This window comes from Mobula birostris, chromosome 22, assembly GCF_030028105.1.
Source record: "Mobula birostris isolate sMobBir1 chromosome 22, sMobBir1.hap1, whole genome shotgun sequence".
NCBI lineage: Eukaryota > Metazoa > Chordata > Chondrichthyes > Myliobatiformes > Myliobatidae > Mobula > Mobula birostris.
In genome coordinates, this window is record NC_092391.1 from 46,353,927 (window position 1) to 46,380,260 (window position 26,334).

General features: G+C 44.1%; 1 protein-coding gene across 1 annotated transcript in view; it reads right to left on the bottom strand.

The window, feature by feature from the left end:
- The window catches only part of LOC140186440 (uncharacterized), a 143,898-nt gene that overhangs the window by 75,858 nt on the left and 41,706 nt on the right, over nt 1-26,334 (bottom strand). Inside the window, exons 10-15 of the mRNA XM_072240711.1 lie at nt 23,569-23,790; nt 20,661-20,873; nt 19,975-20,052; nt 16,969-17,190; nt 7,793-7,924; nt 5,063-5,153 (exon numbers count right to left, since the gene is read on the bottom strand). Coding sequence (XP_072096812.1) covers nt 5,063-5,153; nt 7,793-7,924; nt 16,969-17,190; nt 19,975-20,052; nt 20,661-20,873; nt 23,569-23,790 — 958 coding nt within the window. The remainder of the gene's footprint in view (nt 1-5,062; nt 5,154-7,792; nt 7,925-16,968; nt 17,191-19,974; nt 20,053-20,660; nt 20,874-23,568; nt 23,791-26,334) is intronic.

Here is a 26,334-nt window from a genome sequence, read left to right on the forward strand (position 1 = left end):
CTGCCATTTCCTCACGGTCCATTTGGTCCATCAAGTCTTCTCTGCCATTTCATCATGGCAGATTTATTATCCCTGTCCACCCCTTTCTGCTTCCTTTTTCCTGTAACCTTTGACTCCCTGATCAATCAAAAGCCCATCAACCTCTGGTTTAAATATACCCAATGACTTAGCCTGCACAGGCATCTGTGTCAAAGAATTCCAAGATTTACCACCCTTTGGCTAAAGAATTATTCACATTATTCATTCACAATTCCAGCACAATTATCACCTGAAAGAGACATGAATGAGATTTGGGAATTAACAGGAGAGAAAATGAGCTCAGACTGTGGTAGTATGCACCCTCTGCCTAAAGAGCTTTCCTCATCTCTGTTTTAAATGGATATCCCTCAATTCTGAGGCTGTGCACTCTGATCCAAGACTCCCCCACTATAGGAAACATCCTCCCCACATCCACTCTATCCAGACCTGTCAATATTTGACAGGTTTCAATAAACTAACCCCTCATTCTTCAATTTTCCAGCGAGCACAGGCACAGAGCCATCAAGCACTCCTCATACGTTAACCCTCTTATCCCTGGGATCTATCTCCTGAATCTCCTCTGGACTCTCTCCAATACCAACACATTCTTTCTTAGATACAGGACCAAAACTGTAGGAGATTTAGGTGCAAATATTGCATTTCCCACAGTTGCATGACTGAGAAATTATTCTGCATAAAACGACTCCGTGTACAGCACTAAACGAGAATCCGCTTTCAATAATCATAGACTGCAGAAAACCTATGCCAGTCACAATTAACTTCACAAGTTTAAACAGAAAATGTAAGGACTCTACAATTCTGGTTAAGACAACAGTTAGTAAAGACAGGTGCTTGAGAAATCTAGAAGCCCAACACTCTACAGCACACCACAGGGGCCTGCAGGGCTCATGTATTTATAGAGGGAATTCCAGAGTTTGAAGCCCAGTGACCAATGGCGAAGTAATGGGAGATGAAGACATACAGTGAGCTTGTACTGGCTGACTGTACAGTGTTGTGGAACTGAAGACCATCTCAGAGATGTAGAGAGATGAGACCACACAGTCACCCAAACACAAGGGTGAGAGTTTGAAACTGGCTGCTTTTTGGACCAGAAACAGTGCTTGAATTAGGCCACAGACTCCATGGTTTTGGATCAGCTGAGGTTTATGGAGAATGGAAGATAATTAGGGGAAATTTGGGGATTTTTACACACCAAACTGTCATAAAAACTCATTTTTGAGTCACTAACATAAATTGAGAAGTAACATTCAGATACAGCAAGGAACTAGGAAGGACAGTTATATATATGCTTTTATTGCAAGAGAAATTGAGTAAAGGAATGAAGAAATATTTTTTCCGGTTACATTCGGCCCCACTGACGCCACATTTGGAATAATGTCTCCAGATCTGGTGTCACCACTGAATGAAAGATACACTTGTTTTGGAAGTGCAGCGATGATTGGTTCCTGAGGTGATACATGACAACAGAATAAAGTCTGTGCAACCTGACTTCAGAAGAATGGCAGTTGGACTGATGAAATGTATAAAATTCTCATGGGGCTTGACGAAGTAGATACGGAATTAATTTCTTGTGGCTGTGGTTTCTGGAACCAAGGGTCACAGTCTCATACTGTGCACAGTTCTGGCTGCCCAGTGAAAGGACAATCGTCAAATTGGAAAAACTGCAGGAAAGAGTCATGAAAATGCTACTGGGATTGGAGAGACTGCATTTACTGGAACTCCTTTCCTTGGGGTGTAGGAGGCTGAGTGATGACCTTAGAGAGGTTTGTTAAATCCTGAGGAGCATAGATAAAGTGAATCGTCACAACATTTTACCCAGGGTAGAGACCATGTTGGGTAAAGGGTGTACCTGGAGAATTGTTCACCTGAGAATGTACCTGGAGAGTTGTGTACCTGAGAATGTACCTGTAGCATTGTGTACCTGAGAATGTACCTGGAGCGTTGTATACCTGAGAAAGGATGCACCTGTAGAGCTGTGTACCTGAGAATGCACCTGGTATGTTGTGCACCCGAGACGGTACCTGGAGTGTTGTGCACCCGAGACTGTACCTGTAGAGTTGTGTACCTGAGAATGCATCTGGTGTGTTGTGCACCCGAGATTGTACCTGGAGAATTGTGTACCTGAGGATGTACCTGGAGAGTTGTGTACCTGAGAATGCACCTGGAGATTTGTGTACCTGAGAATGCACCTGGAGAGTTGTGTACCTAAAACACTACCTGGAGAGTTGTGTACCCGAGAATGCACCTGTAGAATTATGTACCTGAGAATACACCTGGAGTGTTGTGTACCTGAGAAAGGTTGAACCTACCATAGAGGGCGTGCAGTGAGGATTCATTTAACTGGTTTTGGGGTGTGGCAAGTTTATGTTGTCAGGAGATGGGGACTATATTCTCTAGAATTTAGATGAATGAGAACAGATCACACCAAAAGAGCTCAATCAGTGAATGCAGGGACAATGCTTCCTTTGGCTGAGAGATCTACCATCAGCGGACACAGAGTAACGAAAGGTCACCCAGATCTGAGGTGAGAGAAGCTGTTTTACACCAATAGTGATGGATATTTGGTATTCATCAAACCTCGGAAGGTTTCAGATACTGAGTCCCTTGAAATAATTCAAATCAATGATTGAGGAATTTCTGGATATTAAAGGAATTGAGGGTCAAAGGTACAGCGCAGGAAACTGGCTCGGGGGAGATAACGAACACAAAGCAGGCTCGAAACATTCGACAATCACCTCCTGCTTCGGATGTTTTCTGGAATTGGGGGAAAGGGAGTGGTGTAGGGGCATGCTGCTGAGGAGAAAGATGAATGAGGTGGTGGTCGGACAGAAGAGGGAGAGTGTGCTGATACCCTTCCACCATACGTCTTGCCTTGCATAATCTGGAATCCATCGGGAAGATCACAGACTGCGGCCGATACTTCCTTCTCTCTCCCATGGAGAAGAGTGACTGTAACTCTGAGCCAAACCCCACAATCACAGGGAACTAGAGGAACCACGCCAGTGAGTGGTGCAGGGGGGTGGGAACCAGAGTGTTAGGGCAGCTAGTGAGCGGATCGGTTGTGGGAAAAGTAGATGGGAAGCCTACACACAAAGATGGGATCTGGAAATTTGAGCATGTTGGGACTAATGTCCCGAGTTGTGTCTATTTCAATGCAAGGAGTACTGTAGGTAAGACAGACGAGCTTAAAGCAGCATGTGGAAATATGATATTGAAGTTATTAGTGAGACTTGGTTGCAGGAAGAGCAGGACTGGCAGTTCAATGTTCCAGGGCTCTGTTGTTTTAGACTTCACAGAGGGGGAGGAATTACATTGCGAGCATCTGCCTTACTCTTCAGGGAAAATATCATGGCGGTGCTCAGACAGGACTGACTGGAGGCTATCTGAGTGGAACTGAGGAATAAGAAAGGGATGACTACATTAATGGGATTATATTACAGCCCTCCCAATAGTGTGTGGGATGAAGAGGAGAAAATTTGTAGCAAGATGACAGATTATTACAAGAAATATAAGATTGCAATAGTAACACACATAAAAGTTGCTGGTGAACGCAGCAGGCCAGGCAGCATCTCTAGGAAGGGGTACAGTCGATGTTTCGGGCCAAGACCCTTCGTCAGGACTAACTGAAAGAAGAGCTAGTAAGAGATTTGAAAGTTGGAGGGGGAGGGGGAGGGGGAGATCCAAAATGATAGGAGAAGACAGGAGGGGGAGGGATGGAGCCAAGAGCTGGACAGTGGATTGTCAAAAGGGATATGAGAGGATTGTGGGACAGGAGGCCCAGGGAGAAAGACAAGGGGGAGGAGGAGAAACCCAGAGGATGGGCAAGGGGTATAGTGAGAGGGACAGAGAGAGAAAAAGGAGAGAGAGAGAAAAAGAATGTGTGTACATAAATAAATAAATAACAGATGAGGTACGAGGGGGAGGTGGGGCACTAGCGGAAGTTTGAGAAGTCAATGTTCATGCCATCGGGTTGGAGGCTACCCAGACGGAAAATAAGGTGTTGTTCCTCCAACCTGAGTTGCAATTGCAATAGATTGCAATAGTAGGTGATTTTAATTTTTCACATATAGGCTGGGGCTTGATGGAGAGAGTTTGTATTTAGGAAAATTTCCTTAACCAATGTATAGAGATTCCAATGAGAGAGAATGACACTGGATCTCCTATTGACAAATGAGGCAAGGCACATGACACAACTGTGTGTAGTGGAACACTTCGGGGCCAGTGATTATAACACCATTATCTTCAAGATAATTATAAAGAATGACCGGACTGGTCATCGGGTTGATATTCTAAACTGGAGAACGGCCACTTTGATGATGTCAGAAAGGAACTGGCAGGTGTGGACTGGTCTTCTGGCAATGGATTCTTTGTAAGTGGAAGGCCTTCAAAAGCAAAACTTCTGAGAGTACAGAGTTTGTATGTTTCCGGCAGAATAAAAGGCAAGGCTAAGAGGTTGAGGGAATTTTGGATTTTGAGGTGTATTAACCCCTGGTTAACAAGAAGGAGGAGGTGCAGAACATGTATGGGTAACAAGGAACAAACGGAGTGCTCGAGGGGTATAAGAAATACAAAAGAAGATGGAGGGAAGTCAGAGAGGGTGACCAGTCAAATACAGGCCGATGACACTGACCACCTTCTTGAACAAAATACCAGAGGAGCTCAGCAGGTCGGTAGCATCTTTGGAGAGAAATAAATGGTCGATGTTTTGGTCAGAGACCCTTCGACAGGGCTGGAAGGAAGGGGTAGAGGCCAGAATAAGAAGGGGTGAACGAGAGGAGCGGGTGAAGGGTGAGACCAGGTGAGGGGGAAGGGTTGGGTGGGTGGAGTCAGCAATGGATGATATCTTACAAGTTTGTTTTCTCAGATATAGCTGGAGTTAACCCACCATTTTCTAAAGACACAAATGGATGCATTTATATTTTAGTGAAGTTTTATTTCTCAAATGCCTGAGTGCTGTGAATTCTCTCCTCAATTCCCTGGAGTTTGTTGTCCTTATCTTAATGGCTCTGAAGTTGATCACTACTCGCATGGGCTTCGCTCGGCCTTCTTCAGTTTTGGATCTTTCTTCTTGGGACAGTGACGATGTGCTTTTTTCTTTTCTCCCTTTGGAGAGGCTGCTGGCAGGAACAGTATACAAACTGGTCAGTATAAGTCCAGCAACATGCCATTGCTATCTGTCTAATAAATGTTTCAGTGACTGACCGATCAATGAGCTGCTGTCTGCCTATTCAGGCAAATAGTAGCTCAACAATATATCATTAACATCTAAGTAATATATGTCTATTAAGACACTGAAGAACACCATTCAGCCCATCAAGTAAATGCTGGCTTCCAACAGAGCAATACAAAAGTTCCATTCTCTTTTTTGTCCTCTTAATTCATTCCCTTTCACATTCTTATCAATTACCTTTACCTCCCTCCCTCTGCTCTCTGTGGGGGTCCTTCCCTCTGTGATTTCCTTGACCATTCATCCCTCCCCACTCATCTCCCACCTGGCACATATCCCTGCAAGCAGTCTAGATGCAACACTTGCCCATACACCCCCTCCCTCACCTCCATTCAGGGCCAGGTGAGGCAACACTTCACCAGCGAATCTGCTGTGGTCACCTGTTGTCTGTGGTGCTCCCAATGCGGCCTCCTCTACATTGGTGAGACCCATTGTAAATTAGGGGACTGCTTCATCGAGCACCCTCGTACCATCCGCCACAAGCGGGAATTCCAAAGGGCCAAATATTTTAATTCCAATCCCTATTCCTGCTCCAACATGCCAGTCCATGGACTCCTCTTGTGCTAAGATGAGGCCACCCTCAGGGTGGAGGAGCAACATATCTTGATAACCTCCAACCTGAATAGCAATTTCTCTTTCCAATAAACAAATCCCTCCCCACTCTGACCTTTTACTTCTTCTCACCTGCCCATTACCTCACCATGGGTCCCCTCCTCCTTCCCCTTCTCCTATTGTCCACCCTCCTCTCCTATCAGATTCCTTCTTCTCCAGCCCTTAATCTTTCCCATCCACCTGGCTTCATGCATAACCTTCCAGCTATCCCCCGCCCCCCACATTATTATTCCTGCATTTTCCCCTTCATTTTCAGTCCTGAGGAAGGGTCTCAGCCTGAAGCATCGACTATCTATTCATTTCCATAGGTGATGCCTAACCTGTTGAGTTCCTCCAGCAGTTTGTGTGTGTTGCTCATCAGTTTCTTTTTGATTTATTTTGTCATTTGCCTAATAATTTAAAGAGTCCAAATACCCTACTGACTGCACACTTTTGGGATGTGGGGGGATTGGGATTCGAGCTTCTGGATGTAATGTTCACTGCCGCAGGGAGGATATGCACACTCCATGTGGACCAGCAGCCGAGGACAGGATCGAACTTGGGTCACTGGAGCTGAGAGGCAGTGGCTCTCCCTGTTGTGTGAAACCCTCAGAAACATCTGCAAGTGTCTGTCTCATACACCTGTTGATAACTCCCTAACATTCTCAATAGTATCGGTCTGTGATTAACTCACCAATGCTCTCTCATAACTCCTGTGTCTGCCTAATGAACCTTTCAACAGTTCAGAACCATTACCAGCATTGTATATTTGATCAGGCTCTCAAAAGTGTAAGAGCAGATCATGTCCTATAAAGGGTATACTGTAGAAAGGATATATTGACATTGGAGAGCGTTCAGAGAAGATTCACAGGAATGATTCCAGGAATGAAAGGGTTACTGTATGAGGAACGTCTGGCAGCTCTTGGGCTGTATTCCCTAGAGTTCAGGAGAATGGGGGGGGATCTCATAGAAACATACCGAATGTTAAAAAGCCTGAAAAGATTAGATATGGCAAAGTTATTTCCCATGGTAGGGGAGTCTAGGACAAGACTTCAGGATTGAAGGATGTCCATTTAGAACAGAGATCCAGAGAAATTACTTTAATCAGAGGGTGGTAAATCAGTGGAATTTGTTGCCACGAGAGGCTGCGGAGGCCAAGTCATTGGGTGTATTTAAGGCAGAGATAGATAGGTTCTTGATTAGCCAGGGCATCAAAGGGTATGGGGAGAAGGCAGGGGAGTGGGGATGACTGGAAAAATTGGATCAGCCCATGATTGAATGGCAGAGCAGACTTGATGGGCTGAATGGCCTGCTTCTGCTCCTATATATATTATGGTTTTATGGTCTTATAGAACTATCCATAACAGCGCACCCATTGACGGTTATCTGAAAATAATCTACCATTCAATAATGTTTTGGCAGTATTTGTGAAATGAACTGTTAGCAACTTATCTACCTGATCAATTCTACAGGGTTCACAAACTTTCTAGCATCATTCTAAATAGGGTATGGGAAGAAGGCAGGGGAGTGAGGATGACTGGAAGAATTGGATCAGCCCATGATTGAATGGCGGAGCAGACTCGATGGGCTAAATGGCCTACTTCTGCTCCTATCTATTATAGTCTGTTAACCCCAGTCCGTACTAGTGTTGTTTTTCCAGAGACAGTTTCACTCCCCTGTCTGTATTATCTGCATTATTTTAATAATTTCTAGTGTTTCTTACCCCTCAGCATCTGTGTATGTTACACCCTGTCTGATTTAGTCTGTTTTGTGCCTCAGCGTCCATTGGTTTTTATATGGATAATATTGGTTTGTTTCATATTTCTCACTGTTTAGACAGTTACTCGGAATTCATTGCTCCCTGTGATGTGCTGTACTGTTCTATGTTCCTTGTTCTAAAATCCAAGTCCCTTTGTGGTCCATGGGTTATTTTACCTGATTCTGCTGCTGCGGCAGGCTGTTCATCGGCTGGTTTTGCCTCGGCCGGTTTCTCTTCGGCTGCTGGCTGTGCAGCTGCCTTCTCCTCAGCTGGTTCCTCCTTGGTTTCAGGTTCCTTCTCAGTTGTCTCTGTTGGGAGGGAAACCATTGAAGTCATATGGACATATGTGTTACATAATAATACTTCAGATGTGACATTGCAGTATTAGACTTGTGTTCTTCTTCCTGAAGACAGACTGTCAATTCTACATAATACACGGCTCAGTGTTTGTCTGCAAGCCAGTCAGTGTATGGGTCAGACAGTTGTTGATGAGTGGACCAGAAAATGCCATTATCTGTCAGTCCCTGTGTTATGTTCTGTAACTTCAAAGCATTAAACTAATTCAAAGGAATTCACGGAGTCTGAAATGTGAATCTAACTTCAATTTTACTTTAAGCGAGGCGGACCTGTTTTACATGGTACCGTGATGATGCATGCAATTCACGTATTTATACAGATAAGCTGTAATGAATTATTCAAATGAACAAGAATACCCAATCACACAATGTATATACAAGGTTACTCCAATATTACTGAAGTATTAAATACACAAAACTCCTCCCTGCTTAGCTATAAACTCCAACACAATAGAGAATGCATCTCAGCCATATACATAGTATACTATATAATGCAACTTCTTTATACAGACATCCACGGCATAATAAATTTTAATTTGTCCCATTCAGGCTGAAAGATGTAATTGCTGCTGAGGATTTTTTCCTCTTTTGGGATAATGTCTTTCCTGACGAGAGAGGTAACTCTGCTTGGCGGGTGAGAATTGTGGCTGTGACACAATCTCAGGTTCTGGGGCTTCCACCGTGGTGGTTGTAGGAGTTGACTGAGACTTCCTCGTCCACAGCTTCATCTGATTCCTTTCTTTTTGGCTTTCTATTCATCCAGCTGGGCTTTGGTCTTTGCACCTACTTTTACAAGCAGCTTGTTGTGAGCCCATTGAAGGTCATGCAATAACCTTAATGCACACAGAGTAGATTTTGTTTCTTCACAAAGCTTGCAAATTTCCTGAAGCTTCTTGAACTTTCTTCCAGCTTAAAATCAGCCACATTCCACAAGTAACTGCCTGATTAACCTATCAGAAGCTTTTTCAGATATGTTGCCAACAAACACTATTGATGTTGGACCACTGCTTTTGTCACTTTCACATGTCCACTGACCAGCATGATCCTTCCTTGGTCCAATATGCTTTCCAACCAGAGGCACTGAGTTTGGTACCGATACTTGATGGCTTTCTGTTGGGGAACAGTTCATGGTGTGCAGCACGGAGATAGTTGTGGCATCATCCAGTAATTTTCTTAAACTGCTTTCAGTTGGCTTCATAGCAGGGGATGTATCATGCAAATTATGCAACTGGGTCACCTCAATCTCAGGACTTTTCACAAGCTTATCGACTCTTTTTTTAAAAAGACACTTGCAATGCATCACAAGTCATTTCAAAAGCCTCTGGTAAGTAATCGTTGTAGAGTTGGTATTGTGCGATGCAGAATTCGATATTATTTGTGAAATAGTTCACTAACAATTTCCATTTTTACCATTTCCGAAGTGAATTCGTCATTCCTCCCTGAAAGTACCTGCAGGAGTTGGTAGATCAGTAAAGAGAGCCTGTCGCAATCTTGCCTTTATTGGGCGAGGCAGTGATTTCAAGTCAGAAAGTTATACCGCAGATTTATAAAACTCTACTCTGGGTGCACCTGTTGTATTGCATTCAGTTCTGGTCATCCCACTGTAAGAAGAACATTGAGGATATCACATCTATAGAAGATGTGGGGTCTGCAAGTGAGGAAATTGAGGATCAATTGCACAGTGGGGTATTGAGGCTAAGGTCTAGGAACTTATTGATTAGTTTTGAGAGGATGCTGGTATTGAATGCAAAGCTGTAGTCAATAAAGGGCATCAAGATATTTGCATCTTTGCTCTCCAGAAGTTCCAGGATTGAGTGAAGAGCCAGTGAGATGGCATCTGCAGTAGGCCTGATGCTCTGGAAGGCCATTTGGAGCGGATCCAAGTTGCTTCTCTGACAGGAGTTGATATGTTTTATCACCATCCTCTCAAAACACTTCTTCACTGTGGATCTAAGTGCTACTGGATAATAGTCATAGAGGCAGGTCACCATGCTCTTCTTGGTTACCAGAAAATTCGAATTCTGCTTAAAGCAGCTGGGTACCCCAGACTGATGAAGTGATAGGTTAAAGATCTCCTTGAACACTCCAACCAGTTGATCAGTGCAGGTATTTGGTACTTGTGCGGGTACCCCATCTGGGCCAGATGCTTTCCATGGGTTCACCATCCTGAAAACTGCTTGCATGTTGGCTTCAGAGACTGAAATCATTGTATCACTGGGGGTTGTGAGAGTTTGTGATAGTTCCTCTATGCTTTGATGGTTAGAGTGAGCATAGAAGGCATCGAGCTCATCTGGAGGCAAAGCCCTGCTGTCGCATAAATCGTTTGATTTAACTTCATAGGAGGTGAAAACATTCCAGCCCTGCCACAGCTGTTGAGCATCCTTCAGTGATTCAAGTTTAGTCTGGAACTGCCACTTCACTTGTGAGATGGCTTTCCAAGATCATACTTGGACCTCTGGTAGCTTTCTTGGTCACCAGACTCTCAGCAGATTGTGGGTCTCATAGTCCATCTAGGGCCTCTAGTTAGGAAAGAGTCTGAAGGCTTTTGTGGGGACTTACTCGTCTACAACAATGTTGATAAAATCCATGATAACCTTGGTGCATTCATTCAGATACGCAGATGAGTCCTTGAATATCCTGTGATGGCACCTGGAATGGATTGCTAGGATTGGTGTAGGCAATGCATTAGAGGCATTTCAGAGGCTTGTAGACATGCACAGAGATGTGCAGAGAAGGGAGAGAGGTGGACTCTGTGTAGGCAGAAAGAACTTGTTTAGTTAGTTGGTTAATTACCAGTTTAACGAGTTTGGAAAAACATTGTGCCTGAAGGTCCTGTTCCTATGCTGTACTGGTCTGTGTTCTTTCAAGGAGAAATACAATGAGACCTGGAGAAGTGGTGAAATGTCATCTGTCCTTCACAAACTGGTTTGATGAAAATCTTGACAAGGTAGCAGAGGAAGTCGTTGAGGGAAATGCAGGATATATTGTGCAGGGGGTACTTCACAAGACATTTGATGAACGTTAACATAAAAAACTGGTTGATAAAACTGAGGCCCATTGAACAGCTTGGCATACCAACTACTCTGCACGTGACCACAAGAGAGCGTAGAGAGTTGTGGACGCAGCTCAGCACACCAGGGAAACCAGTCTCTGTTGATGCTTTTCTCTGTGTCATTAAAGCCTCCAGCATAATCAAAGTCCCCTCCCTCCCTGGACATTCTCCATCTCTGGTCTTCAGTCAGTTAGAAGATATAAAAGCCTGAAAGCACATATCACCAGGCTCAATGACATCTTCCATCTTGCTGTTATAAGACTATTAATATGATGGGATGGACTTTTGATATTACAATCTACCTCGTTATGATCTTGTACCTTATTGGTCACCTGTACTACATTTTATTCTGTATTCTGTTATTGTTCTACCTCGATCTACATCAATGCACAGTGTAATGATTGATCTGTACGAACAGTACACAAGACAAGCTTTTCTCTGGATCTCAGTACACTTGACAATAGACCAACTCCAATTCCCAATTCCAAAGGGCTCATTGGCAACGTTTGACGGAAATCCTCTCTCAGATTGTAGCGTGGTCCAGTACTGCAAGTGATAGGCTCTTTGAACTCTATTAATGACTTGAATATGGCTGTGCGTGTCAAACTAGTTTAAAACTGCAGATGGCAAGCAGTTTGCAGAAGTGGCAGATGAAAATGAAGAGTGTTTCACGTACTGGAAATGTGAAATTCAAAATCCACACAAATACTGCCCGAATCTTTCGGCTGATCAGACTGTGTTTACAGGAATGAAATGGAGTTCATGTTTCAGATCAAAGACGCTTCATGAGGAGAGGAACCAGGTCCAACAGCACAGGACAAGCCATTTGACCCACAATGTTGCACTGATCTTGATGCCAATTTGTAATCCTCCTGTAGATCATCCACATTCCACCATTCCCTTCGTACCCACATCTCTATCATGTGTTGTTATATAGGAGGCGGGGAGGGATATGTTATTATACAGAAGTCCTGTAGAAGATGGGGAGGAATGACCAGGAGAACAGATCTTTGATAGGGTGAAGTCCAATGGGTCACTGGGGGTAGCTAAAAGACTTTGCACCTCCAGGAGGGGCAAACGTACAAGGGCATTGGTAGCAGGAGACCAGCAAAGAAGGGTGTGGAAGGTGGTCTGTGGCTGTATGTACAAATCCAAGATAGTGTGTCACATCCCTGGTGCCGGGGCAAAGATGTCCTTAATACCATCAGAAATTTGGAGCAGAATTGGGCTCTTCAACCCATCGAGTCTGCTCCGCCATTCAAATGTCATAGATTGGTTGCAGGATATTCTGGCGTGTGGGGGGAACAGCCAGAGGCTGTAGTTCAGAGTAGTGGCAGGGGCAGAGGACAGGGTCCTGCAGCATGAGATAAGGAAGCTGGGTCACAGGGTGAAAAACATGATCTGTAAGGGTGTAATCACTGAATTACTTCCAGTGCCATGTGCTCACAAGTATAGGAACAGGAAGATTGGCCAGACGAACGTGCAGCCACAGAGATGGTACAGAGGGAGTGCTTCAGATTCGTGGGTCACTGGGACTGTTTCTGGATAGGATGGGTCCTCTAGCAGCTGGCCAACTGAACTAGAACCTTGCAGGAAGCTTTATCCTCATCTTAAGGAAGGGTTTAAACGAATAAAAATTATCTGTGGAATGCTCTGCCTCAGAAGGCAGTGGAGGCCAATTCTCTGGATGCTTTCAAGAAAGAGTTAGATAGAGCTCTTAATGATAGTGGAGTCAAGGGATATGGGGAGAAGGCAGGAACGGGGTACTGATTGTGGATGATCAGCCATGATCACAGTGAATGGTGGTGCTGGCTCGAAAGGCCAAATGGCCTACTCCTGCACCTATTGTCTATTGTCTATTGAATCTGGCAGGGATTTAGGAGATTCAGTCATATATGGAAGGAAAGCTAAGCTAGACCGGTGGGTAGATTAGAATTAGACATGGATGGGAGGAACAGAAGTTTAAATTGCTTCCATTTGATTGCAAGGAGTCTGAGCGGTAAACAAAGCATTGATCAGCGATGAGACTGTAATACTGTTGTTGCCACTGAGATATAAAAGAGCAGAAACAAGCATTTCAACATTCCAGTGATAAAAATGTTCCTGTGTGACAGGAGAGGGGTATGTAAAGAGGAGGCAGTGTTGGTTGAAGATTCCATTACCATAGAAATGAGAGAAGACATTTGCAGTATGCTACCACCCACACTGGACCCTCTACAATTTCCGTACCGATGGAACCGGCCTACTGATCACACCATAGCCATAGTACTACACACCATCTTCACTCACCTGGAGAAGAGGGATGCACATGTTGGAATGCTGTTCCTAGACTAAAGTTCAGCATTCAACATCATAATTCCCTCCAGACTTGAGAGGAAGCTCAGAGGCCTCGGCCTGCACCTCACCTTGTGCAGCTGGATCCTAGACTTCCTATCGAATCACCAACAGGTGGTAAGGACGGGCACCCTCATCTCTGCCCCTCTGCCCCTCAACCCAGGTGCCCCCGGGTTGTGTCCGGAGTCCCCTCCTCTAATCCGTTTACACCCACAACTATGCTGCTATACACACAGCTCCAATCCGCTGATCAGATTTGCAGATGACACAACATTGATCAACCTTATTTCTAGTGGTGACGAGACAGCCTACAGACACCCTGGTACAGTGGTGCCTAGATAACAACCTCTCCCTCGATGCCCGAAAAACAAAAGAGCTGATTGTGGATTACAGGAGAAACAGAGACAAGCTCAGTCCGATCAACATCAATGGACTTCAGTTGAAAGGGTGAGTGGTTTCAAGTTCCTTGAGATCCACATCACTGACGATCTCTCCTGGACTGTACACACTGGCTGTGTGACAAAAACAACACAACAGTGTCTTTTCCACCTCAGGTAACTGAAGAAGTTCAGCATGGGTCCCCAAAGCCTCAGACCTTCTACAGGGACACCACTGAGAGCATCCTGACTGGCTGCATCACCGCCTGGTACGGGAACTGCACCAGCCTGGTTCACTGGGCGCTGCAGAGAGTGGTACGGACAGCCCAGAACATCTGTGGATGTGAACTTCCCTCCATTGAGGACATTTATAGCAGCAGTTGGTAAAGAAGTCCTGGAAGATCATCAGGAACACCCGTCACTCCAGCCATAAACTGTTTCAGCTGCTTCTGTCTGGCAAACGGTACCACAGCATTAAAGCCAGGACCAACAGGCTATGGGACAGCTTCTTTCTACAAGCCATTAGACATAAATTCACATGTCTGTACATTGTGACGGGGTCATAACACAAAAATTTTTACTCCTTCAAATTGTGGGACAAATGTAAGATTTAAATAAATAAATAAATCAGAATGGGGAAAGTTTAGGAACAAAAGGTTTGTAGTCAGTTTGCTGGGAATGTTCTGCAGCAGGTGTTCCCAACCTGGGGCGAACGGATCCCTTGGTTAATGGTAGGAGTCCATGGCACACAAAAGGTTGGGAACCCCTGTTTTACAGGCTTCCTGACTATCAGCAGGAGGTGGAGGAGCTGATAGTTCAACAAATCACAAAAAGATGTAAGAGTGAAAGGGGATTTGAACTTCTCCAGTATGAATTGGGTTCATTGTAACATGAAAGGCATGGAGGGGGGCGTTTTTAAAAAGACAGATCATTTCAAAATAAAAATACATTGGGGTAGTACAAAGGGAAAAACAATAATAGACTGCAGAATGTAGTGTTACTGTTTCAGAGAATGTGTAGTGCTGGGAGACAATGTGATGTTACGGCCATATTGACTGAGACTGTGAGATCAAGAGTTCTTTAACAGGTGGGAGAATGACTCAAGTGTCATATACTGGCAGGATAGAAGCCGTCCTTGATTCTGTTAGTGCGTGTTTTCAAGCTCTTGTATCTTCTGCCAAATGGAAGGGTGAGAAAATAAACCGTATTTGGATGGAGGGGTCTTTGATAATGCTGACCGCTGTTCTGAGGCAGCAGGAAGTGCAGACAGGGTCCCTCGGAGGGGAGTCTGTTTCTGTGACAGACTGAACTGTGTCCATAACCCTCTGCAGTCTTGGGCAGAGCATGGGCGGGGTCATGGTGAGATCAAGAGTGAATCTTATTGTGACTGCAGATATGCACGTCAGTGTTCCTTAATGGATCAGTCATTTTCTTAAATACCTTATTTACAATTTTCAGTTTTACAAAGGCAAAATATATTGAAGACGTACAAAGCAATACAAAGGAAATACAGTTCCAGCTGGAGCACAGACAAAACAAATCAAAAACAAAAACAAAAAGGCTGCCAGACAATTTACAAGATTACATAAATAAACTTTCAGAAAAAGAGTTGCCACAATACTGACATCACGGAAGCAATGTAAAGTAAAATGAATAAAAGAATCCCGTTAGGCACCACACCCACTCATGAGACTAGACAGGTCAAGGTCACTATGTATGTGAGGTAATATGACACTGAGCCAATAAGGGTCCCCATATTCTCTCAAATATATTCTGTGGATTGGGTTTGTGCAGACGCAGTCTTTCCATTTGTATAACAGACAACATCTCCTTGAGCCAGTGTGCGAAGGTGGGAGGAGTAGTAGACTTCCAGGTCAGAAGAATAAGTTTCTCAGCCACCACCATTCCTAGATGCAGAGCAATCTGCATGTCGTGCGGCAACTCAAGAGTCTCTGCAGAGCATCCAAAGATGGCGAGGTTGTGATTGGGCTGGATGTCTCTAGAATAGACTTTTGAGAGCCACTCAAAAATTGCAGTCCAAAAGTTGTATAATGTAGGGCAAAACCAGAAAAGATGTGCTAGTGAGCCCACAGCAGAGCGGCACTTATCGCGTTCAGGAGACACAGATAGGAAGATGCTATTCAGTTTTGTTTTTGAGTAAGGCAATGTATGCATCACCTTGTACTGGATTAACCTGTAGCGTGAATTAATAGAACAACAGTGAACCCGGGACATTGCCTCCTCTCAAAGTTCCGCTGATATCTCTGAGTTCAAGTCCCTGGCCCAGGCTTCCCCAATAAAATCTGTAGAAACCAAAGGAGTAAAGCAATTCACAAATTTTGATATTAACTGTTTGGAGTCTGGAGGGAGCAAGAGGTTTTCAAGAAAGGGGTAGGTGGTGGAAGTAGGCTTGAAGTGTGGGCACTTTTCCTTAACGTAGTGTCTGACTTGGAGATAGCGAAAAAAATGTGAACTTGGAAGGTTGAACTTTGTGCTTAATTGTGTGAATGATGAAAATTGGTCATCGATGTACAGATCTAAGAAAGTTTTGATACTCCTCTCTCTCCAGACTGCAAACACCCCATCTAATTGTCCAGGCTTGAATGAGTGATTTTGACAAATGGGAACGTGTATGGAAACACTGGGAGTTTGGTGATCCACTTTCATCTGATCAGTCATTCCTGATCAGAACTCCCATATAAATTTATCAGTTGATGTGAAACTGTCAGGCAGTGACTGTTTGATAAGGATCAGCTTCTATATTTGATCTCAGCTGACATTAATACATGCAAATCATATTTACATATATAAATTTATTAACATATGGCATGGGGGAGCTGTTATGGGCAACATTTTTCGCCTTTCCTCAGTAGGCCTTATGAAAGGGATGGTTTTGTTCATTTGTCAGGACAGGACCATCATTGGCAGGGCCAACATTTACTCTCTTGAACCACCCAATGTCAGTGGTGTAGAGGCTGCAGAGTTTAGGAATTTGAAGGGACAGCCAGGATGGTGTGTATCTGGAAGGGGATTCTGCACTCTCAGACATGCCATTCAGATGGTGGGAGGGTTTGGGTCTGGGAGAAGTAGCCAGCTCACCTCAGCCTTCTCAGGGGGCATTGGAGAAGACCATTAAATTGTGACCCTGCCAGTGATGTCCACATTCCCACCCCCTCTAAATAAAGTGAGTTAATTTCGCATTTCGCTCCCACACTTCAGCCTTTGCTACTTGCCTCCTGCTGGAGCTTCCTCCTTTGGTGCAGCAGGAGATGCTGGTTCAGCCACGGGCTTGCTGTACGAGGCATCCAGTGGGAGGACGTTCCTGGCAAAGGATTCCGGACCGGGTGTGTTCCCGCGAGGCTTGTACTGAGCCACCACAAAAGCCCCTTTGTCACTCACGTCATACGCAATCCCCATCTCAGTGGTCTCCTGCCAGATCAGCTGAGTAAAATGTTCTAAAGGACACAGAAGGAATTAACATCTTTAATCTGTGTACCTATGTGTATCTGTCTGTTGATGCACATACGTGTGCAAATACAACTGTGAGTGAGACATATACAATGTGTACCATGAATGTCAATGTATATACCGGTCCTTTATGTGGAAGTGCATGTACATCAATGCAAGAGGACATATGTACTGATATAAGAGCTGTATACAGTCTGTATGTTAGAAGGCTGGATGAGTGTGTGTATTGCGCATGTGTGGGAATGTTTCAGTACGAGCATGTGCCTATGTGTGACTCTGAATAAATGTTTGTGTAGACCTTAACATATCTATGAGTAAGAGTTTGTGTGCACATGGAAATGTTTGTGTGTGGAACCATGTCTGAGCACGTTGAACAGCGTTAACTTGTGTTTCTCAGTAAGTGTCTGCACATTGGTCTACGTACAAATAAATATGGATTAGGAGCAGGAATAGCTGCTCTGTCCCTTGTGATGCTCTGCCACGTAATACGATCATCTTTATCTGATGGTAACTCAGTTCTACATCCCATCTCCCACAGTAACCTTTGGTTCTGTTGCTTATCAAGTCCCTATCTTGTCCTGGCTTGTAAAAGATTCAAAGACTCTGCTTCCACCACTCTTTAAGGAAGAGAATTGTGAAGACACAAATCTGTGAGGGAGAAAAACAAATGTAATTCATCCCTGTCTTTAATGGGCAACTGCTGATTTATAACTAGTAATGGCTGGTCCTAGATTCTCCTGCAAGTTATATGTCAATGACTTGAATGATGGAATTGATGGCTTTGTTGCAAAGTTGGCAGGTGATATGAAGATAGGTGGAAGGGAAGGTAGTTTTGGGGAAGTAGAGAGGCTACAGATGGACTGAGATAGATAAGGAAAATGGGCAAAGAAGTGGCAGATGGAAAACGGTGTTGGGAAGTGCATGGTCACGCACTTTGGTAGAAGAAATGAAAGGGCTGAATATTTTCAATATGGAGAGAAAATTCAAAAATCTGAGGTGCAAAGGGACTTGCGAGTCCTTGTGCAGGATTCCCTGAAGGTTAATTTGCAGGTTGAGTCAGTTGTCAAGTGAGAAGTGTTTGATGGTTCTGGGACTGTTTTCACCAGAATTCAGAAATATAAGGGGTGACGTCATTGAAACCTATCGAATGTTGAAAGGTCTCGATAGAGTGGATATGGAAAGGGTATTTCCTTTGTTGGGAATGGAGTACACAGCCTCAGAATAGAGGGGCATCCTTTTAGAACTGATCTGAGGAGAAATTTCTTCAGCCAGAGAGTGGTGAATCTGTGGAATTTGTTGCTGCAGGTGGCTGTGGAGGTCAAAACTTTACTTATATTTATGGCAGGGGTGGATGTATTCTTGATTGGTCCGGGCATGAAGGGATACGGGGAGAAGACTGAGAGGAAAAGTGGATCAGCCATGATGAAATGGCAGAGCAGACTCGATGGGCCAAATGGCCAGATTCTGCTCCAATATCTTATGGTCTTATGGTCTAAACATTCTCTCCACACCGACCTGTTGAGATCCCCCAGGGTCTGAAATACTTCAATCCAGTCACCTCTTATTCCTTGAAAGTGAAAGTGCACTATTTCGTCATAACCTGCCTGTCCTGGTATCAGTCCTGTAAACCCTAGCTGTACCGATTCTAACACACTAGCATGTCCCCTTCAACAAGAGGGCCAGTACTGTGCACCGCGCTCCAGATGTGGTCTTGAGAAAGCTCCACATAATCTTGCAACTTCACCTTGTGACAAGTGATTAGCAATCAGTGTGCTATGTGGGAGCAAAACATTGGATTGATCTGGAGTAGCTTAACATTTCAGCAAAGCATCGTGTGCTGCAAGGCCTGAACTGTTCTATGTTGTAGTCTGAAAAAGAAATGGAGAAAGCTAAAGGGGGAATTGAAATATCCCTGATAAGATTATGGGGATCCAGAGGCATTCAATCAGTACAGCTTATCAGAAGCCAGAAAAGAATGTGTCCCCTAGGGAGCAAAGGTGAAATGTGCGTGTGAAACCCGAGGACGTGGGTGAGATCTTCCTATCTGCATTCACCAAGGAGAAGGATGTGGAAGGTAGTGAGTTCAGTGAGGAGGATGTGGATAGTCTGGAGCAGAAGGGGGAGAGGTTAAATGGCAATGGATGCACAAATTCTCAGGGCCAGATGAGATCCATTTTAGGAAGATGGGAAGAAATGGATGGGACCCCAGTGCAGATTTTACATTCTTCATTCATCATAGGGAGATACTTGACTGGAGGATCACAAATGTTGTTTGTTTATTCCGAAGGGCAGCAGGGGTTAGCCTGGTAATTACACACCAGTGATACAGACCTCATGCAGGCAAATGGGATTAATATCGATGGGCAAAAAGGATCAGTGTAGATGTTCTCTACAGGGTCCATTTTTTTGTGATATGACTCTATGACTTTATATGTATTCTGTAAATGAAATTGTGTGTTGGAGATTGTGAATGCTTGTTTACGCAAGCACATGTATGCAAATGTGTATATGCATCTGATCTGTATGCTAGCAATTGTATCTCTGTGCAGAGACGAGGCACAAATCTGGATTGACAGTGTGTCTTGATAATCTGCTCCTTACTTCACCTTCACCCACTCCATTCTCCAAAATGTTCACACTCAATTGGGACTTGGGTTACCTTGGCAGCTTACTGTGCCTTTCTCTCTAACTCAATCAGTCTTCCGACAGACACTCAAGATAATCTTGCCTTTGCTTTCACTTGCTTACAATAACCAAAGGTAAGGATTTACCGGTCTTCGTGGATGGGCCAGGATTCTCAAAGTCATAGTCGTTAATTTCTGAATACCAGCTGTCCACGGCAACGTTTCCTGAAACACATTGAAGAGAGAGCATGCTGGAATCATTGTAACGTGAGAGCTGTTCAAGTGGTGAAAGAACACATTGACAGATTAATATCGGGTTTAGATGTTACTTTTTAAGTCACATTTCATGGATGTGAGCAAAATGAACTTACTTCAAGCAGCAAATAAGTGAAATCTTTCAGAATACTTCTCAATGAGGGAACAGGTGTGAAGATTCAAGCATGCACGGCTGAAGGTTACTCTATAATTTGTAGGAAAGGTGAGCAAGTGTTTGAAAGAATGTATGGTGCATTTCTTCATAAAATATGATCCAGTACACTGTGTATGTCAGTGAAAGCATGACTTAGTATTCCATGTACCACATGATCGAACAGACTACAGAAAACATGATTCAGTATGTAACATGGGATGTCCACCCTGCTGATCCTCTGTGTCTTCAGCAGCTAATGGTGAATGCTGCAGTCCGTGTCTAACACTATGTAACAGCTGCTGGCCTGGAGACTCTGCTACACTCCCGGTGACTAATTTCTCTGGTCATGAACAATGTTCTTTGCAAATGCTGTTGAGGATTGTGCAAATATCCGAACATACAATGCAGTGGAGATAACACAAACCTGCAATTTCTCCTTCCGTGATGTTAGGGTTGGACCAGATGTTCTCGCCGAAGTTGGTGGGACTCTGTGCAATGACACCATCCTGTGAAAGGGCTACTGCCCAGACCTTGCAGTCCTTGCTCAGTTCCCCACTGAAGAACAGAGGCGCTGTGTTGTGGCGAGCTCGGTACATGTTGTGAGAGTCCAGAGCCTCCTTCTCAAACCGCGCCAGTACTGAAAATGAAACCCATATCGTCAGCAGTACTTCTGCAACTGGAATAGTCAAACAGTCTGCTGCTCACACCACACCATCACACACCTTGAATAGAGGCTACAGGCTGGAAAGTGAGACAGCATGGACAGAGAGATTGCAAGTCCTGTTTCCATGACTCTATAACAAAGAAAAGTAAAGCACAGTATGGGCCCTTTGACCCATGACGTTGTGCTGACCTTCAGAAATCTACCCCACAATCAATCGAACCTTTCCCTTTTACACAGCCCATCTCATAACTCTCCATGTTTGTTTTCGCCACATGCCTACCTAAGATTGTCTTAAATGTCGCTATTGTATAATCCTCTTCCACTACCTCTGGTCATACGTTCCAGGCACCCCCCAGTCTCTGTGTAAAATGGCTGCCTCTGACATCTCCCCTCAACTTTCCCCCACTCACCTTTGTCAGATGTTCTCTGGTATTGGCCATTGCCACCATAGGAAAAAGGGAACTGGACGTCCGCTCTATTTATATGTCTCATAATCTTACACACATCCATCAAATCACCTCTCATCCTCTGTTGCTCCAAAGAGAAAACCCTTAGCTTTCTCACTTTTTCCTCATAAGGCATCTTCTCTAATCCAGGAAGCATCCTGGTAAATCACCTCTGCATCCTGTCTAAAGCTTCCACATCCTTCTTATAATGTGGCAACCAGAACTGAACACAGTACACCAAGTGAAGTCTAACCAGGGTTTTACAGATCTACATTATCTCGTGGCTCCTGATCTCCATACCCCAAATAATGAAGGTCAATGCACCATACACTATCCTAACGTCCCTGTCAACATGTTCAGCAACTTTGAGGGATTTATAGACATGGACCCAAAGATCCTTCTGGTGCTCCATACCGCTAAGAATCGTATCATTGACCTTGTACTCCACAGAATCAGCACCTTCTGGCTAAATAAAATTCCTCCTCATCTCTTTTCTAAAGAGATTTCCTTGCATTCTGAGGCTGTGCCATCTGATCCTGGACTCTCCCATGATCAGAAACATCCTCTCCATGTCCACTTCACCTAGACCTTTCAACGTTCAGTAAGTTTCAATATGATTCCCCCTCATTCTTCTAAACTCCAGTGAGTACAAGTCTCTAGCCAGCAAATACTCTTCATATATTTACCCTTTCATTACTGGGTTCATTCCGATGAACTTCCTCTGGAGCCTTTCCAATGCCAGCACATCCTTTCTCAGATACGAGGCCTGAAACTGTTCATAACACTCCAAGTGGGGTCTGACCAATGCCTTTTATAGCCTCAACAGTAAATCCTTGCTTTTAATGTATTTTCGTCATCTCAAAACAAGGCATTTGCCTTCTTTACTTCCAACTCACCCTGCAAGTTAACTTATATGGAATCCTGCATTCAGACCCCCAAGTTCTGAATTCACTGCCTGTTTAGAAATAGCCTGTGCCTCTATTCCTTCTACCAACTGCATGACTATACACTTTCTGACTCTATATTCCATCTGCCACTGCTTCCTCAGCAATGCCTGCACAACCACCTCTTTGACTCCTGCCAGTCAGCCAATGTCTGTCCATGCTGGGGTCTTTTCTGCAGTGCCATGGGCTCTTCTCTTGTTTAGCAGCTTCATGTGCAGCACCTTGTCAAAGCCCTTCTGATAAACCAAGTAAGCAAGAGCCACTGACTCTCCTGGCTATTACTTCCCAAAAGAACTCTAACAGATTTGTCAGGCAAGATTTTCCCTCAAGGAAACCATGCTGACTTTGGACTATTTTATCACATGCCTCCAAGTACCACACAACCTCATCCTTAATAATAGACTCTAATGTCTTAAGAACCACTTAAGTCAGGATAACTGGTCTAGAATTTCCTGTCTTTTTTCTCCCTCCTTTCTTAAAGAGTGAAGTGATATTTGGAGTACCCCATCAACCAACTCATCCCAGTTCACTCCCCAACCATCCCAGCACACTTCCCTACTAACCAGCATACCCCAATACATTGTCCTACAAATAGTCTATCCCAGCACACTCCCCTAACCACGAGCACATCCAAGCACATGCTGCTCCCAACCAGCCCACCCCAGCACACTCGGCTACCAAACAGCACATCCCAGTCTGCTTACCTTCCAACCAACACACCCCAGTAGAGTTTCAACTAACCAACTAACCAACACACTCCTCTACCAAACAACGCATCCCGGTATTCTTCTCTACTAACCAGCCCAGCCCAGCACAATATCCTATGAAGCAGCATGTCCTAATGCACTCCCTTACCACCAGCTGTCCCAGCAAACACCACTACCAACCAACGGATCCCAGCACACCCCTCTAAACCAATAGTCTTTCTATTGACCCAACACATTCGTACCTTACCCAATATCTTTCCAATGCTCATCAGAGCACATAGGAACCCTGCAGAGCCCCTGTGCTGTGGTGCAGGGAATTAAGGAATAGAGTTAATGGGCCTGAGGAATTCCATTTGGATAGCATGGTCCCAACTGACCAAATGGCCTCTTTCACAAGCACGCTTAGTATAAGGTATGAAAAAAGTACAATTCTCTGAGTTGGTAAAACCTCTCCATATCTCCACATCAACCAACCTTTGATTATAATATCTTTGCTTTGGAGAAAGACATTTCTCGTCCCCTCATTAGACCTTCACATACCCATTGTGACTGCTCCCATTCCCGTTCCTACCTGCTGCCTCTTTGTCGACTGTTTGTTGAGAAATTGCGTCGCTTTTATCTTTGGAGTCCACGGAGAGTGAGTCTTTTGGCCGCACGTTAGTTTGGAAGGAGTTCTGGTCCATGATGTTTCCAGCTGGGCTGTACTGGGCCACCACAAATATCTCCTTGGTCCCTACTGCATAAGCAATGCCCATCTGTGTGCTTTCCACCCAGACCAACTGGGTAAATCGACCTGCCAAGGGGGAAACGTGCTAATGAAAGATTTTAAACCAAAGCACGTGCATCTGGAAACATACTTATAGACACACAAGCACTGGCTTGTGCTTTAGAAACATGCAATCTCTCAGAGTAAGGGAGCATAGATTGTCTTTTTCCTTGTATTTGATTTTCTTTATTCTTGCTTGTATGTTTGTATAGTCATTTGTTTGTCCGTAAATGTTCAGTGGATTTTCAGTAATTTGCACTGTGACTGGCTTTGTAATTTATAATTACTTTGTAAGCCGGGGATGTCATGGTGGTGTACGTAAATCAAAGCTGTTCATATCAGAGAACTCCCTTATCTATCCAGCTTGAATTAGTTTTCAGTATAAAGACTGACCACAAGGCAAGTGCTTTGTTCTTTCCTTACAGTAGAGTGAGTTGCTTACAGATTGAATCAGTCACCAGCTGCTGTGTTTTATGGTCATTCCCTTGTTATAAGCATCTAATAAAATGGCTAGACCAAAAGATTTGTCCTTCATTCTTGACTTCCAAAGAACCTCCTGGATAATATCATCTCCAGATCCAACAGGAAGGACCATTTATGTCGGAGATGAGAAATATCTTTGGATAGTTCCAAAACTCCACTCTGGCTGGTGGAGTTTTGGAACTCTCCACCCCAGGGGTACCTGAGGTGAAGTCACCGAGTTCATTCAAGATAGAGATCCATAGATTTCTGGACATTTAGGGGAACCGACGGGTATGGGGATAGTGCAAGAAGAAGAGATGGCACTGAGGTCAAGGGTCAGGTAGGGCCTTGAATGGTGAAGTGGGCTCAAAGGGACACAATGGATAATCCCTCTACTACTTCCTCACTACGCCTCTGTGAACATGTAAACCATCTGGCATCATGCATAATGATCAAACCAGGTTGCAACCTCCCCTCTACTGTAACCTCCAAGGAGGGGCAAAGATTATGAAAGGGTTTCTACTCTGATTCAGTGTGTGTATATGTGCTTTGGTGAAACATACGCCAAACCAAGCTTTATTCAATTAAAGTTTGCAAACAGCTATTAATGGCATCAATGAAAGAAAGGGCAAATGTTGTTTCTGATTTCAGACCCTGCACTCTGCAGACATGTGGGAGATTCACGTCCAACCTCTTCCAAGGCAGGCAGCCAGCTTGTTCCTAAAGTTATGCCAGCTTGTTCCTAAAGTTATGCCAGCTTGTTGGCATACAGAGAGCACCTGTAATACTATTAGATTCACACTTTCTTCCCGCTTTGAATGGGGAAGTTGTCTTGCATTTTTACAGGCATCCGTTAGTCTCATTAGACCATGGATTTGCGCCTTGGAAGGTTTCCAGGGAGCAGGCCTGGGCAAGGTTGTATAGGCAAACTCGCAGTTGCCCATGCTGCAAGTCTCCCCTCTCCACCGATGTTGTCCAAGGGAAGGGCACTAGGGCTGATACAGTTTGGCACCGGTGTCATTGCAGAGCAATGTGTGGTTAAGTGCCTTGCTCAAGGACACAACACGCTACCTCAGCTGAGGTGCGAACTAGCGACCTTCAGATCACTAGACTGACGCCTTAACCACTTGGCCACGTGCCAACACCTTGCATTAATGACAGAGAAAAGGCAAGACATGTTCTTTCCATTCGAGAGTGTAAGCACACAGTTCAGATGACTCAAAATGCCAGATAAAGTACTCTACTGATAAAGCTTATTTTCATGCATTAACTAAAAACTTACATCACCATCCGATGATTAGCTTTGTGTATTACACTATTGTTGACAGCTTTCATTAAATACAAAAATAAACAATGGCATTGTTACACAAGTTACAAATCTCTAATTTATAAATGCCTTGATGTTAAAGTTCAAGGTTTTTTCAGTACTCCCAGAGAGTAAAGCAACTAGCCTAATCAAAGACCCCAGCCACCATAGACATGCCCCTTTCTCCCCTCGGGCATTAGATCCAAAAAGCACAGATCACTGGACTCTAGGACTGTTTCTATGCCACTGTTATTAGAATATTATATGGTTCACCAATATGATAAAAGGAACTCGACCTCACAATTTATCTCCTTATGATCTTGCATCTTATTGCTTACCTGCGCTGCACCTTGTCTGCAGCTCTTACACTTTATTCTGTTTTTATTTACTTTGTTCTACCTCGATGCACTATATAATGATTTGATCTGCATGAACAGTCTGTAACACAAGTTTTTTCACCGTATCTTGGTACATGTGACAATAATAAATCAATTCCAGTGTCTGTACCGAGCATGATGCAAATCCAGATAACCCCCAGACTGTCGGGTGAAGTTGAAGCCATGAAATTGAAGGCAGATTATTCAGGGAACTTGGGAAGCAGCAAGAGACAGATATTAGGAAATTACTTATCTTGGTAGGTAATGGTGTCCCATATGGGTCATTGCATTCCCAAAGGACTTAAATGATGGGCAAAAAAAATCGTTCAAGTTTAACAGTGACCTTTTAGTAAGTGATATTTTCAGGAGTATAAAGAGGAAATACTAAATAATTAATCAATATTAATAGGTAGAATAAATGGGCAC